General features: G+C 41.3%; 5 protein-coding genes across 5 annotated transcripts; 3 read left to right on the top strand and 2 right to left on the bottom strand.

Annotated features, from left to right (window-relative positions):
* Positions 1-375: 375 nt before the first annotated feature.
* LOC124988106 (histone H2B type 1-C/E/F/G/I) lies at positions 376-814 on the bottom strand. Its single transcript, XM_047557291.1, has one exon. The coding sequence runs from the start codon at positions 796-798 to the stop codon at positions 418-420; it is 381 nt and encodes a 126-aa protein (XP_047413247.1). The 5' UTR covers positions 799-814; the 3' UTR covers positions 376-417.
* A 299-nt stretch (positions 815-1113) lies between these two features.
* On the top strand, positions 1114-1514 carry LOC124988099 (histone H2A type 1-B). The gene has a single exon (XM_047557283.1). It carries the CDS (start codon positions 1122-1124, stop codon positions 1512-1514), a length of 393 nt encoding a protein of 130 aa, XP_047413239.1. The 5' UTR covers positions 1114-1121.
* Positions 1515-2460: 946 nt separating this feature from the next.
* LOC124988094 (histone H3) lies at positions 2461-3901 on the top strand. Its single transcript, XM_047557279.1, has one exon. The coding sequence runs from the start codon at positions 2481-2483 to the stop codon at positions 2889-2891; it is 411 nt and encodes a 136-aa protein (XP_047413235.1). The 5' UTR covers positions 2461-2480; the 3' UTR covers positions 2892-3901.
* Positions 3902-8285: 4384 nt separating this feature from the next.
* Positions 8286-8670, top strand: LOC124988110 (histone H4). Its single transcript, XM_047557295.1, has one exon. The coding sequence runs from the start codon at positions 8304-8306 to the stop codon at positions 8613-8615; it is 312 nt and encodes a 103-aa protein (XP_047413251.1). The 5' UTR covers positions 8286-8303; the 3' UTR covers positions 8616-8670.
* Positions 8671-14383: 5713 nt separating this feature from the next.
* On the bottom strand, positions 14384-14792 carry LOC124988104 (histone H2B type 1-C/E/F/G/I). The gene has a single exon (XM_047557289.1). It carries the CDS (start codon positions 14788-14790, stop codon positions 14410-14412), a length of 381 nt encoding a protein of 126 aa, XP_047413245.1. The 5' UTR covers positions 14791-14792; the 3' UTR covers positions 14384-14409.
* Between the last annotated feature and the right edge of the window lie 1040 nt (positions 14793-15832).

Raw genomic sequence — 15832 nt, 5'->3', positions numbered from 1 at the left:
CAAATACCTGTAAGTTTTCGTATATTTACTTCATGGAAATAACATAAGAACTGGGTAATCTTGACTAGTTGTTTGCTAATACACAGCAAGGATTTCCTTGATTTAAAAGGTCATTCTACTTTACATTTTAATGTAATGCCTCTGAACTTTTTAAAAAAATAATCATAATCATAATAATCGTCTTCCCTGTCTTAAGGAAGTAATTTAGGATAAAGGTTTGTCACTACCAGTTTTTTACAGACCCATAAAAATATTCTAATAACTACGGACTGCAAAATTGACTTCTGTACAACCATGGTTAGATCCTTTTTCACATGACAAGCCTCAAAGTTGGAAAGCTAAACACATTACAGCTCTTTGAGTGAAGACATATGTGGCTCTGAAAAGAGCCTTTGGTTTCTGAAGCAAGTAGCTTGCTCACTTGGAGCTAGTGTACTTGGTGACGGCCTTGGTGCCCTCGGACACGGCGTGCTTGGCCAGCTCCCCGGGCAGCAGCAGGCGCACGGCCGTCTGGATCTCCCGCGACGTGATGGTGGAGCGCTTGTTGTAGTGCGCCAGGCGCGACGCCTCGCCCGCGATGCGCTCAAAGATGTCGTTGACGAACGAGTTCATGATGCCCATGGCCTTGGAGGAGATGCCGGTGTCGGGGTGCACCTGCTTCAGCACCTTGTACACGTAGACCGAGTAACTCTCCTTGCGGCTGCGCTTGCGCTTCTTGCCATCCTTCTTCTGCGCCTTGGTGACCGCCTTCTTGGATCCCTTCTTCGGGGCGGGAGCGGACTTGGCGGGCTCGGGCATAACAGATAAAAGATGTGTTCTCAGGTTAAAGAGAAAAAATGAACCTTTCCTGCGTTGGCGGTAGTAGTTGTAGTGTTCTATGCAAACATGGATTTTAAAGCGTCAAGGTTTGATTGGATAACTTTCCTGAGCAGTTTGGTCGTATGCAAATGAAGGGAATTCTATTCCAACGTTCCAATTGGTTAAAAGTATACACATTGTGTTAACCAATCAAAACGCGTGAATTATAATCCGGTTTACAAGTATAAGAGATTCTCAGTTGCCATGAAATTGAAAGCAAGTGTTTCTTTTTCTAATTGAACAGTTTTGTTGAGAGATTGAATATGTCTGGACGCGGAAAGCAGGGCGGCAAGGCGCGCGCCAAAGCCAAGACTCGCTCTTCTCGCGCCGGGCTTCAGTTCCCGGTGGGCCGTGTGCATCGGCTCCTACGCAAAGGAAACTACTCCGAGCGGGTCGGGGCCGGCGCGCCGGTCTACCTGGCGGCAGTGCTGGAGTACCTGACGGCCGAGATCCTGGAGCTGGCGGGCAACGCGGCCCGCGACAACAAGAAGACTCGCATCATCCCGCGCCACCTGCAGCTGGCCATCCGCAACGACGAGGAGCTCAACAAGCTGCTGGGCCGCGTGACCATCGCGCAGGGTGGTGTTCTGCCCAACATCCAGGCCGTGCTGCTGCCCAAGAAGACCGAGAGCCATCATAAAGCCAAGGGCAAGTAAACAGAAAGCTGGAAAGTTCGATCTCGAGGCAGTAATAACCAAAGGCTCTTTTCAGAGCCACTTATGTATTCATTCAAAGGGCTTCCACTTTACTTTGAATAAGTAATCCTGAATCTAGTTTGTTGGTTGACACATAAAGAAAAAAGGCATTCATTTTGACGTTGCAAGTGAATTTCAGTAGTCCAAAGTATTGGAGGTAGTTAAATTATAGGTAGTTAAGTCCTCTTCGTGCAAGATTAAATAGCCACATTACTCGTTTCGTCGTCATTTAGATGTCTGTTTCGTGACAGCAATAAAGGTGCAGTTCCAATGCTGTTTTAGAACAGCAGGAGACAGTCACCTTTAGTCAATTTGGTGCCCTTGGCTGTTAAAATTGGAATAGAATGTTTCATTTTCAGTGGTTACCTTAAAACCAAACTTCAGACTGATTAAAAAACTACATGTAAATTTGAATTTAGGGTGTTTAAAAATGTTTGCATAGGTCTTGACTGAAATCGTGGGTGCTATTAATGAAAATAGTGAAGTTATGGTACTGTTAAACTCCCAAGCTCACATACAGAATTTTTATGAAAAAAAATTTTTCTAAAAGATATACTAAATTGTCTTGAAAATCACATGTGCGCGCCTTTTCAAAAAGTTGATTGAAAGAGTTTCTGGCGCTAAAATTTTACAATTTTGTTCAGTAATACGCCGTCCTAATGCCGAGAAAAGTGAAATCATCTTTTTAAAAAAAGTTGTAAGGACAGTATAGGGGAGCAAGAGTTGAAAATAGGAAGAAGTTAATATTGGGTTAAACGCTTAGGTTGTTCATGTGATCAGGAAGTGAATGTCGCCACCAATACCTTTGCCGCTAGCTGCAAGGTAAAGACAGCGTGGCCCAATCAGAAGGTGCCTCTCCTTATATATACACAGGTAGCCAGTCGCAAGCATTCAGTTTCCTATTAAGTCTGTACGTTTGCGTTTGTAATGGCGCGTACCAAGCAAACAGCCCGCAAGTCCACCGGCGGCAAGGCGCCGCGCAAGCAGTTGGCTACCAAAGCCGCCCGCAAGAGTGCGCCGGCCACCGGCGGCGTCAAGAAGCCGCACCGCTACCGGCCCGGCACCGTGGCGCTGCGCGAGATCCGCCGCTACCAGAAGTCCACCGAGCTGCTGATCCGCAAGCTGCCGTTCCAGCGCCTGGTGCGCGAGATCGCGCAGGACTTCAAGACCGACCTGCGCTTCCAGAGCTCGGCCGTCATGGCGCTGCAGGAGGCGAGCGAGGCCTACCTGGTGGGGCTGTTCGAGGACACCAACCTGTGCGCCATCCACGCCAAGCGCGTCACCATCATGCCCAAGGACATCCAGCTGGCGCGCCGCATCCGCGGGGAGAGGGCGTAAATTTTGTTCCATACAAGTTCTAAGCCGAACCCAAAGGCTCTTTTCAGAGCCACCCACCTTTTTCCTGGAAGAGCTGAGCAATGGTCTTAAATGTTCCCTCAAATTCTTAACCCACGAAAGTTATAGTTAAATGTCTTCACTTTTTTCTTTTTAGTAAATGCTTACAAGGTTATCCTGACCTTTTCTAGAGGTTTCAGAGGCAGAGTTGTGGGCAGGGGGCGTGTCGGAAATTTTAAATTTGACATATGTCAAGAGAACCCAAGACTTGAAGCGGATAGGCCTGGAATAGGAAAATGCATAGAATACCTTTAAGTAGATTGGTTCCTATCCCAAGGTTGCAGCTTCTCAGAAGGAACCTCGAATTTTATATTAAGGTACAGTGTGATTACTAAGGCTTTGATTGTTTGTTTTTGCGTTTCCTCTTTTATGCTCCGTTGTCTTGTTGCTGGGAATTCAATGCAAGACCTTGTGCATGGTAGACCATCCTATCAACACCGATCCAAAACGCCAATCCTAGATTATATTTCTCTCCCTTTTTAAATTTTTTATTTTTGGAAATCTTGTCCTATGAGTTTGTCAAGACTCTTCACATTATCAGCTCCAAGAGACTACATCTTTGTTTAAAATCTAAAATATCTTTTTGTATTTTCAATTGATTTCAATCTAATTATATCCTCTTCTTGACTTCTCATGAATTCAACTGCTTGATTCTTTTGATCTTATCCAGGAAATCTGTTGCATATTATGGGCAGGGACAGGCTGTTTTGGGATTTCTCCATTAGAACAACAGTAGCAGATGTTTGGAACAATAGTTCATCAGTTCAAGTGAGTCTTTTTTTTAGGCCCAAAAATCAACATAGTGGTGTTTTTGGGACGTTAATTTTGGGAGTTCAAGTGTTCATTTCTGTAAGGAAATGGGAAAGGGAATTGCCAGTAATCTTCCTGAGATTATTGTTGAAACAGTAGTTGATTTCAGGGGCAATTAAGTGGAAACCATAAAGGAAAGAGGAACTTTTATGAGTTCAAAAATAATTCTTTAAATTGATTTTGTTTGGGAGAATTAGCTAGTGAAATGTTTACGACCCTTTGCAGATCAAGATCTGTAATGTTTGACATGTGGAAGAGACCTTGACAAGGTGTTCAGGTATAGGATTAAGAATTCCTCGGCATACACACACACACACACACACACACACACACACACACCTTTAAAAACAACTCCTTTATACTCAGTACATTTCCAACTAATCCAAATTTTGAGGGAATGTGTTACAATTTAGCTTCAGCAGAAAGTTGTCTAATTTTATTCATTTTCTTCACCTCTTATATGATTGTTTTTTTCCCTCCCCATAATGTTTATTTTGAAGTAAGTACAAGTCTGTGTTTCATTAGGAGTGTGAAGGGAGGAGCTAAGCAACTCAGTGAGACCCTGTCTCTAAATAAAATACAAAAGTAAGGGTGGGAATGTGACTCAGTTGTCAGAGTGCCCCTGAGTTCAATCGCTGGTACCCCTCCAAAAAAATGCTGGGTACAAAGTTCAAGAAAGTGAGGGTTTCATGCTTGTCCTTGATCCCATCTAAATCAACAAATGTCTGAATACTTCAGGTAGCTGACCCAAATTGGACTAGGGAAAAAATAAATTTTAATAAAAATTCAAAGCAATTTAAGTGGTTGAGATGAGAAATCAGCTCATTACAAATCACTTTTTGAGAATTTATTCACTTGTTGTGGAGCTTATGTTTTCCCATTGTAAACTGATTTAACTCATGAGAATTGATTTTCTTCTGCAGCAACAAAGGAAGAGTTGTCCCTTCCCAAAGCAGGAATTATCCAGTGGCCTACCCTCCTTACCTTCCTTTGATTCATATATAAGTTGTATGTGGAGACTATAGAAGTCTCTTCCTGCAGTCCTGTCCTCTTTCCTAATGCTGGTTGATTTCTGAGTACCTGTTTCTTCATCTACATATATCAGACTCCCAAGATCACCAATTTTATCTAAGGAATAATATTATAATTGGCTTCCCTAAAAGTTCTGCTAGGCATACATTTGTTTTCTTTAATTGGCACTTCAGTTCCTCAATTCTTCCCCTTCCTTTGTTACCACAAGAAGCCTGTCACCATGTTTGATGAATTCTGTCTGAATTCATCTTCTTTCATTTTCCCCATCATGGTTCTGATTCTGGCTCTTTTATTTTGTAACTGAGTATTTTCTTAGCCTCCTTTTTTGGCTTCTACGTCTCATCTCTATGGACTTTTATTCATCCTGTTCATTGCTATGGGACAGCTTCAAATTTATATGACCCATATTCCTGTAGTTTTAGGATTTAAGAATTTCACTTTTGTAAGGCATTCAAAGTCTATTCATGTGGCCTCGAATTGCCATTCTGGCACTGTTGTTTAGAATGATCATGGAATTTATAAAAACACTGACCTGTATTTGAGTATGGATTTGCCTCTTAAGAGCTACATGGTGTTGGTCATATCTCCTAAAGTTTCACTGTATATTTTCTTCAGTTCTTTCTTCCTTTTTTGCTCCCCACGCTAATTTAAAGTATATTTCAAACGAATCTAAAAACATACTTTGAAATGTTTATATACGTCATTTCCCATCTCTCAGGATTTAGTCATACCACTTTGAATTCCTACACTGACCAGTTTAATGACCATTATAATCTAGTTCACAGTATCTGCATATTGGGTCACTTTTACATCTTCCTAGGTGATTGTAAACAACCAAATATGAACTTGGTCATATGAATCTGGCGTACAATTATGGATATGAAAATGTTTTCCATATGCAGAATCTGGATTCGAACAGAAGTTATGAGTCTCCTGAAGCCCTGTTTGTTGCTTCTTCTGCCTCCATGGCTACTTCCCAAATGCTCGTTTCTGCACAGTTTGCCTGTGCAGCACTGCTGACATAGAAGAGCTTCATTCTTGCTATTTCTTTTTCACTGAATGAAACTCTCATCTGTTGGGGCCTTTACACCTTTGAAGATAAAGAGCAATTATGAAAGAAGTAGTTTTTTCCAGTTTCTACCATAACTCTGAAATAACCCATACTGTCTTTTTTTCTAAGACTTTTAATCCAAATATTAATCCTGACATATAATTCAGGTTCAATAACCATATAACTACTTAAAATCAGATGAGATCGGGCACGTTCAGGGTAGTATGGCCATAGACAATAACTACTTAAAATCAAATAAAGTAAGATGAACCCTATGGGACTTTCACATTTTGGAGAAATAATTCTGGTAATGAAGTGATACATCTGTATCAAATAGAAGGGAGAAAACACACCACTTATTATTGAGTAAGCATGAACTGATTTACATATATGTAAGGAAGTACAAAAGAACTATACATTTGGGACAAAAATCACACACATCTTAGCACAGTAAAATGCACAACTTCTTGTATCCTCAATAGATGAGCGCTGCAACTTCAATCTCCTGTATAAATTGTGAAATTTATGAACAAATTTCAGAGGTGCATATAATCATACCCAGAGGTTATTTGGCCCATGACTTTGTAAATTGCCAGCTGCAGGGTCTCTGGCACAGTGGGTCCTTTAGCTCATACAGATCAAAAATTGAATATCCCTAATTAAGAGAGGGTTACCAAGAATTATTTATTATGTTAATTTACATAGCTGGTCGCTACTCCCAATTCAGAGTAACAAGGGAATCAAGGGGTGAAATTTTATACAATTTGTATGAAAAATGAGCATTCTTAAAATATATAGCAATCTCTCATGGATCCTATGCCAATTTCCAAAGGATCAAAAATTTTCATCTCTACCCCCTGAGAAAATCTTTAAACATGAAAATATATTTAAATGACCGTGTCCTTTACTTTTGGGCCAGCTGTTGTAGTCAGATCTGCCTGCACAGATTTCATGCTCCTCTTGCTCCTCTTGAATAATGACTATGGTAGGGAAGTTCCTTTTGCCATTCACAGACTTAGGAGTCCTTTTCTTTCCACAATTCCTGCCTTTAGATTTAGCTCTTTACTCCTGCCTCACCATCCCAACTGCAATCCCAGCTATTTGGGGGACTGACACAGGAAGATTGCAAATTCCAAGCCAGTTTGGGCAATTTAGTCACACTGTGTCTCAAAACAAAAGGAAATAATTTTGTGAATGAGGACTTGCCTACCAACCTGTGTGAGGCCTTGGGTTCAATCCCAGGTACATCCCTATCTTCAAAAGGGAAAAATGGAAACTGACTTTAATCCCTCAGACAGTTTTTCTCTGTTTCAACTGGTTAAGAACAGACTATTTTTCAAAGAAAACTCTGTAAGATTGGAGGGAGGGAAAATAATATTTTTTTCTTTTATTAAGAAGAAAGGCATTGCTGTTTACCCTTACATATTTCTATCAGATTATTCTGCAAACACTGTTTTTATTCAATCGTTCATAGAATTTAATACTCCTTTCTGAACATTTGTGAAGCTCAGACACTTTCACTCTTGTAGGATCCTCTAGAGGAGGAATTCTTAACTCTTTAAAAGTCAGGAATTTATTTTGTTGTCTTAATCTTTTGGGTCCCTTCCTGGAATGTTTTTAAATGCTTAAGAGATTATACATGGAAATACAAAGGGAACTGATGGATTTATCAAATTATAGAACAATCCAAGGTAGAGAAATATTAACATTTGCCTCTTTATTAATATATTTAATCCTAATCAACCCATATGTTCCAGAATTACTAGTGCAAGATTGATGTGTTTAAATGCTCTTTTGGGATATTGACAACTGCAATATGATATGACGAGTAATACATATCCTGCTAATTTTGTTCACAGGTGGAGAAAATGCTAAAGTTCAATTGGAAAAATAGTAAAAATAAAGATGGAAAATTTCTTGTGGTTTTATTTTCGAGTCCCCTTATCCTGTGATTCTGTAGCCATCACACAGTTTTATTTCCCTCAGTCGGTCTGCCTGCTAAACAGCCCTGCTTAGGTGTGCAGGCATCCATAAGTCAATAAAAAATCATCCCAGAATGTTAAACAACAAATATGTGAACTGATTAAAATTACATTTAAATCTACTTATAAGGAATAACAGCATGTATTTTTTCATACTGCTGGAAATCTGAGGGGCAAGTGTCAGCTTTCTCTGTGGAAAGTATGTAGGTACATCACACTCACACACACACACACACACACACACACACACACACACACGAAAAAGCATAAAGGAAGTTGCATTTTCATATTCTGCAGATGCCTCAGGCTCTTCCTGGTCGGGTCTTGAGAGCCAGAGCTACGATTGCGCAGAAGGGCGGGTACTGACTGTAGTTCCCGCCCCTGCTCTTCCTGTTTTCAAATAGGTCCGCCTCGTTATTATAAATGCCTTGTGGCTCTTCGTCGATTGCATTTTGGTGAGAATTCGCCTTTGTTTTCGCCATGTCTGGTCGTGGTAAAGGAGGCAAAGGCCTGGGCAAGGGCGGCGCCAAGCGCCACCGCAAAGTGCTGCGCGACAACATCCAGGGCATCACCAAGCCCGCCATTCGCCGCCTGGCCCGCCGCGGCGGCGTCAAGCGCATTTCTGGCCTCATCTACGAGGAGACGCGCGGGGTGCTCAAGGTCTTCCTGGAGAACGTCATCCGCGACGCGGTCACCTACACCGAGCACGCCAAGCGCAAGACGGTCACGGCCATGGACGTGGTCTACGCGCTCAAGCGCCAGGGTCGCACGCTCTACGGCTTCGGCGGCTGAGCGTCCAAGTTTTCACCTTCGCTTACGAATCTCAACCAAAGGCCCTTTTCAGGGCCACCTACCTTCTCGCTCGAAAGGGTTGCAGTACTTTCCAGTAGCAATTTTGTTCTGTCTTGAAACACGCGTTGTCTTCTGTCTCCATGTTCGTATGAGGCCTTGCGGTGTTTCCTGGGGCTAATGGGGAGTTTGGGCTCAGGATCTATACGAATGCTGGGAGGGCCCCGTAGAGAAGCGGTTTTGCAGACCGTTTGGACTGATAATTAGCTCTGCCGCTGTGCTTTTGCAGGAAGGAGCAAGTGGAGACTGTTCCTTTAGAGAACGTGAGAGCAAAAGTTGTGGCGTGTCGCAGCCTCGTGTTCAGCAGTTGGGCCACCTAGTGTAATGAGGTGCTGCCACGGGTCTTCGCCACCTGGGTCTTCACTCATCTCACGTTTCCTCCCGAGTCAGGAAGTGAGATGTGCATTAAGTGTACGCCTACTGTTAACTTTGCAGTCTGGGACTGTGGCGCTGTCTGCCATAGTAGTCTTTCTTGTCTTACAGGTGGGCTTGTCCCGTTAGAACTCTTGTACTGCTATGTAGGTGGCATTTTCCCAGTGAAATTTGCCTGTTTATTCAGAAAAGTGTGGATTATATACCCAGAGGCAACGTTTTCTGGCGACATGAGGCTAGATTATTCCTGAGAAATGTGAGAAATAAGTCACTCAGATATGGACTTTAAAAGTCTTGAGGGTTGTCTCTTCAGCCTTCCACCAGCTATAGTGCTGAATCTTCTGATCTAGCAGGGAACATGAGTCAAATGATTGGACACTGAATTGAAAGGAACAAGATCTCCAGGTGGTGGATCATTAGTTGAGTTGCTTTACAGAGCTGGGTAATCGAAGTAGATCTGTTCCATGGGACTAAAAAGTCTTCAAGCTCATTTATCATCAAGTCTCTGTGTAGTAAGTTAACTTTACCATAAAACGTGGTTTCGTTTTCTCACTGTTTATCCGTGTGCAATGTCTTTCCATTGGCATAAGAGCTCTTTTAAGTAAAGTTGATGCCATGGGAGTTTTTCTTGGTAACTTCTGTGGTTAAATTACAGGAAGGGCACATTGAAGCCTGTTGTGTGTTAGAGATTAAATGAGAGATATTTTAAGTTTATAATCTGGGTGTTTCAAAGTATTCTCTCCCCTTAGAAGAGTAGTTCTTAATATATGAATCAAAAACTCTGCTGAAAAGAATGTGTTTAAAAATACATGTATAGATATATACATTTCATGAGCTTCTTTTATCCTTTGAGTCTCAAGGGACTCTCACAGCTCCATAGATTTCCTGTTAACAACCTGGGTTCTATGATGTTAGGGCGTAAGATCTGGAGATTTAAGGATAGAGAGAAAAGGGGAGACATAATATTGGAAAACATCTTGAATAAGAGTGAGTTTATTTTGTCATTTTTCTGAGTATGGATGACCTATATATTCTTAAGTAGTTAGATGAATTCTTAATAGTTTATAATTCAGAATGTAACAGCATCCATTCTGAAAAAAAATTCTCACAGACCTGAAGGCCTGAACTGAATCTCACAATATTATTTTTAGTCTGATTTAAGAAAGACGACTTTAAAATGCTTTTTATCTTGAGGCCCTTTTGAATTTTTCTTGTATTGATTGATCTTCTTAGTAATTATATTTAATAATTCGTAAATAGTAGTCTATGTAATTAAGCAAACCATATATTAAGTTGTTAGGAAACAGTCTCAAAACTCTTTAAGGTTTGGGAAACTTTGTACCAAGGAGTTCTCTTGTTCAAGTTTCTTAACCTCTCTGAGCCTGTTACCTCATTTATGAATAAGAGTACTACCTATCTTATAGGTTTGATATTGAATAAGATTAAATATTTGTTAAGCATTTGGACCAGTGCATGGGACACGATAAACCTAATGTCTGTTATTGTTATTATTGCTATAACTGTTTTCACTTCTCATGACATTTGAGAGTCCTACAGAAAAAGAAGTTGGCATTGGAACCATAAAGACACGTACTGCTATTTTTTATCATTGTGATCTGTGGTGATTTACTAGGTACTGTTGTTCCTGGGTCCATAATCCAGGGTAACTTTAGGTTGAGTTCATCCCCCTTTCTCTTTTGCCCTGTCATCTTTTGACTTGAGAAGGTACAACAGATGGCCCTCGCCAGATGTCACTTCCTAGCTTGTAGACCTATGAGGAATAACTTTGTGTTCATTATCCATTACCTACTCTCCGTTATTCTGTTTCATAGAATAAGACACATAATCCCTTATCCATATAAAGGGCTCAATAAATTCAGCCACTTGATTCTTCATCTATACAAGTCAATTCATCAATTATTTTGGTTTTCTCCTGAATCTAACTGTAATAATTTCACCCTGATTATTTCCAGTAACCTCTCAATTTTTTTCCTTCATTTCTTGCTACTTTCAATTTTATTGAACACATAGCAACTTAAAAAGTGTTTAAAATTCCGATAGTGTGCTATGACAAAACAAGTAGGTCTTCTTTTGGCATGTTTATTTTCCACATGATCAGTTTCTTGTTTCGCTCACAGTCTCATAGTTTAATGCTTCTTTTGAGCACTAACGTCCAGTACATAAACCTTTTATTACTTTAGCACAAATTCCTTTCTCTTTAGAAATTTTTTTGTATCAAGAGTTACCTTGTTGCAGGACTTTTACTTCCTAGATTTTTGGTTCCTTTCTCTAGAGTGCCACCTAATCACTCTCATGACACTTGGTTCTATTTTATTTCCTCATAGAACTCAGAACTATTTGAATTACCTTGCTCAGTTGTCCACTTGTTTACTATCTCTCTTCTTCTGGGACTGTTAGCCTCGTCCCAGGAGAGCTGTTGTTTGTATGTCTTGCTTGATGTTGAATCTTAACACCTGGCACAGAGAAATTACAACAAAAACCTGATAAAATACTCAATGGGAACTGTTAAACTGCTCTCGGATGTATTTGCTGTATCCACTGCCCTATTTCTGCATCTATTTCTGTAGTTTGAGCATTTATCCTCTTTCACCAATATTTCTCTTCAATCCATATAATATCCTGCTACTGAAAGCAAGCTGATCATGTTATTATCTGCTCAGCATCTTTCAGTAGCATTTTAATTTCTGAAAAATCAATCTAAACTTCACTGTTTGACATGTAGACTTTGCTCTATTTATTTATTTTCAGTACTGGGGATGAAACCCAAGGTGCTGTATCATGGAGCTACATCCCCAGCCCTTTTTTATTTTGTATTTTGGAACAGAGTCTAGCTAGGTTGCTTCTAGCCTTGCTAATTTAGTGAGTTTGGCCTTGAAATTGCCATACGTCTGCCTCAGTCTCTGGAGTTGCTGGGATTATAGCTGTGCATCACCACATCTTGCTAGATTTGTGAAAAGCCATTACTTCATCTTGACTGCCAGGGAAGCTCCAGCTGGACAGGGGCCTTGTTAAGATTGCTCTTCTCTATATCCGCTATTCTCAAATGTACTCCCAAATAAGCACATTTGTATCCCCTGGGACATTTTTAGAGAGGTGTAAATTTCCAGATACTGCCCCTGGTCTAACAAAATAGAAACTCTGGGATTGGGACCAGCAATTCATTCTTTAACAAGCTCTTCCACTGGATTCTAATATAAACTCAAGTTTGATAATCACTCTTTTATATTCTACATAACTCTGTTCTTGGTCCTTGAAAGTTTGGTCAGCCTTTAGTCTGCTGGATGCGCCTTCTGTCTGCTGGGAATGTCTTCGAAGAAGACTGCGTAATGCCTCAAGAAAGCCATTTCCCTCTTTCCTTCTAATGCAACTTTCATTTTGTACAATTATCCCTTTGACTTCTGCCTAGTGCTCCCAAGAAGGGAGAGTTCCTCCAAGACTTAGGTATCTGATCCTGATTCAGTCCCACCAATCCTGAATGTCCATTGGTTTGGGATTGGGTATTAAAATCAGTTTGGGGCTATGAGAACCTGTGACACTGGAGACCACATTCTCCAATAATAACGATAATTTAGCTAAGATGGGAGTGTTTGATCAACCAAATAATGTGTGTGTGGTTGGGGAGGTGTGTACAACCAGGGGCAATTGGAGAAAGAAAAATTGCAAAGGGCTAGAGGCTGGGGCATCATGGGAATTTCAAAATCTGGAAAAAGAAAGAAGAGAAAAAGGAGAAACAAAAAACAGAAAAATAATATTCTGAGGTTGGGTTACATAGATGAGGCCACATTTTGTGGAGGTGGAGGCCACAGCAGAGTTCTGATTTTATGCTTAGAGCACAGAGGCTCAGGGTAGGGGTGACACATGATCATATGTCCTTTTAAAATGACATCTGTGACTCTGAAATGACAATCAGATTCACTATTGACCAGGGAGTTTCAGTACTACCTGAAATTAAAACCTAAATGAGTAGTATGGAAATGCACTTGCATTTTGGCAAATTTAAAATACTTGCTCAGTCAGAGAAAGAAGTTGTGTTCCATTTGTGTAAAATGTGTCTAAATGCATTCTACTGTCATGTAAAAGCAATTAGAACAAGTTTTAAAAAATTTTAAAAAGGCCTACATACAAGACTATGAAACATAATATTGAAATAATGGAAGCAACTCAAATATCCATGAGTTTGTAACTGAACAAACGAGTTGGAAATCCATATTAGGGAATGCTGCTTAATGAAGGGGAACAAATTACTGATCCTTGGAGTAAATGGGTGAATCACAAAAAATAAAATATATTTGTTAATCTTTGCATTTACTTTATCTTGGAAAAATAAAAGGCAAAATGGTTAGGAAGGCTGACTAGGAGTGTTTCTCAAGGTCCTTCCATAGGTAGCAAAAGTGTTCTTAGGTGGACGTGGTATTGCCACTAAGAGCTCCCAGCAAAACTTTTTTTGCCTACCTCACCCTCCATAGCCTCTACCCCACAGTGACTTGAGAAATGAGGAAGGGAAGCTCATCTATTTCCTGGGGTTTAGTCTGTTGTATATTAAGTGATCACAGATTTGTAGACTTGCAGACCTCAAGGTCCAGAAAGTGCACCTTAAGAAGCTACACCTCATGACTGGGAGTGTAACTCAGTAAGAGCACATGCAACCCCCCTCAAAAAAGAAACAAAGAACAAGAACACTACTTCTACAATTATTCTTTTTACACTATGACCTGCAGAGGGCCCTAGGTCCCTCCTGTTCACCTCACAATGAGAGGTCATTGGGAGGCAGAGATCGAATAGGAACTTGCTACTAAGTAAGTGACTTAGAGGTTAGGGAGTCATTCCTATAACCCTCCACCACACTGATTTGGAAACTAGTGATTTGGAACTAGTTTGTTCTAGCAGGGAAGACAGCCGTCCCCAACCTGTTAGTTGGTTAATTAAAAAACATTCTCAAAGGAATCCGAAGGCAGAGAGCAGAGCAGCAAAGAAGAAAATGGGAGCGAAGGCATGCGCCTTCACATGGAGGAACTTCCACTTCCAATGTTCTGCTACTGGTATCCAGATGTTTGCCATTTTCTATTAAGAGGACCAGTTTCATGAAGAGCTGACACTGGCCCAGTACTACCTACGCGGATATTAAAAGCTCAAATTCATATTCGGATAAGTGCTTTGATCACCTACACAGCTTAGTCACTCACAAAAATAGCACCCCCCAAACCACAGCTAGTTGCCACTCGAGACGGGACTGAAAAACTGCATGCGGCCCGGAACCCATCCCCCATCAGTGCACAACTCATTGAGAACAGTTGAGTGGCTCTGAAAAGAGCCTTTGGGTTTAATCGGTAATGGCAGGGACCAGTTATTTGGAGCTGGTGTACTTGGTGACGGCCTTGGTGCCCTCGGACACGGCGTGCTTGGCCAGCTCCCCGGGCAGCAGCAGGCGCACGGCCGTCTGGATCTCCCGCGACGTGATGGTGGAGCGCTTGTTGTAGTGCGCCAGGCGCGACGCCTCGCCCGCGATGCGCTCGAAGATGTCGTTGACGAACGAGTTCATGATGCCCATGGCCTTGGAGGAGATGCCGGTGTCGGGATGCACTTGCTTCAGCACCTTATAGACATAGACTGAGTAGCTCTCCTTGCGGCTGCGCTTGCGCTTCTTGCCATCCTTCTTCTGCGCCTTAGTGACCGCCTTCTTGGAGCCCTTCTTCGGGGCTGGGGCGGACTTCGCTGGCTCAGGCATCTTCGCTTCAGCTGCTCAGAGAAGAAAATGAGACTCCAGCGTTCTGACTCTGCTTATTTGTAGACAATCCTATGCAAATGAGGCATTATTGTCGCGAACTCTGGTTGGCTCACTTATGTTGGCCTGTAAGCAAGGAAAGATTCTAGACCTAGTCTCCCATTGGTCAAATTCTGAGAGCAGTTTTTCAGCAATCTGAGCAGCTCCTTTAACCTAATGAACATTTCAGGCAGTAGATTTTTTTTATTGGAAACAATCTGGAGGTGGCACATGCCTGTAATTGCAACGGCTCCAGAGACTGTAGAATGGATAGTTCAAAGCCAGCCTCGGCAAAAGCGGGGCGGTAAGCAACTAAATGAGGTCCTGTCTCTAATAATACAGAACGGGGCTGTCGATGTTTTTCAGTGATCAAGTTCCATTCGTGGCACACAGCCCCCTACCAAAAAAATAAAATGAAATAAGAAATATATTTCTCTCTCAAGAGATGCCACAGCAGCGAAGCTGGTTGTACAGTTAACTACGAATTTACAGACCCATTTAAGAGCCTCTGGAAATGCTGTATTTTCTATTTATACTTGTATTTCATTTTAGACTTGCCTCATTCACTTTACTTCAGATTTGTGTTTGTAATTTGGATTTATTTCATTTTTAATTTTCGATTTATATTTTTATATTTTTAGATTCTAGACTGGTGGGAGGGAAAGGAGGAATGGTGAAGAGCTAGGGGATAGGCAGTCTCTGAAGACAAGGTGGCCTACAGTTGAAGGAGTGCACAAATAAAGCGGGAAAACTACGGGAGCGGGAGACATTCCAGCGAGTGAGAAACCTAGCACTGCTTAAAGGGAGGTAACACCGAAGAACTTTTTAGCTACTATGGCCAAATCCTTCCTGTTGGAAAACAAGTAACCTAGTCTAGCCACAGAGTGAAGAACAGAAATCAAGTGACTGAACGCAATTAGTGAAAAGATGAAAAGGAACAAGACTGAAATGGAACAACCTGGCGTTTAACAAGTTTGCTTTCAGTTCATTATTGTTTTCTTTTCCT

This window comes from Sciurus carolinensis, chromosome 7 (assembly GCF_902686445.1).
Source record: "Sciurus carolinensis chromosome 7, mSciCar1.2, whole genome shotgun sequence".
In the NCBI taxonomy this organism is placed as follows: Eukaryota; Metazoa; Chordata; class Mammalia; order Rodentia; family Sciuridae; genus Sciurus; species Sciurus carolinensis.
The sequence above is the reverse complement of the archived record's forward strand: the minus strand, read 5'-3'. Positions and strand labels throughout refer to the sequence as shown.

Coding starts and splice junctions, on each gene's coding strand:
- LOC124988104 (XM_047557289.1), bottom strand. CDS start 14,790: ATGCCTGAGCCAGCGAAGTCCGCCCCAGCCCCGAAGAAGGGCTCCAAG.
- LOC124988110 (XM_047557295.1), top strand. CDS start 8,304: ATGTCTGGTCGTGGTAAAGGAGGCAAAGGCCTGGGCAAGGGCGGCGCC.
- LOC124988106 (XM_047557291.1), bottom strand. CDS start 798: ATGCCCGAGCCCGCCAAGTCCGCTCCCGCCCCGAAGAAGGGATCCAAG.
- LOC124988099 (XM_047557283.1), top strand. CDS start 1,122: ATGTCTGGACGCGGAAAGCAGGGCGGCAAGGCGCGCGCCAAAGCCAAG.
- LOC124988094 (XM_047557279.1), top strand. CDS start 2,481: ATGGCGCGTACCAAGCAAACAGCCCGCAAGTCCACCGGCGGCAAGGCG.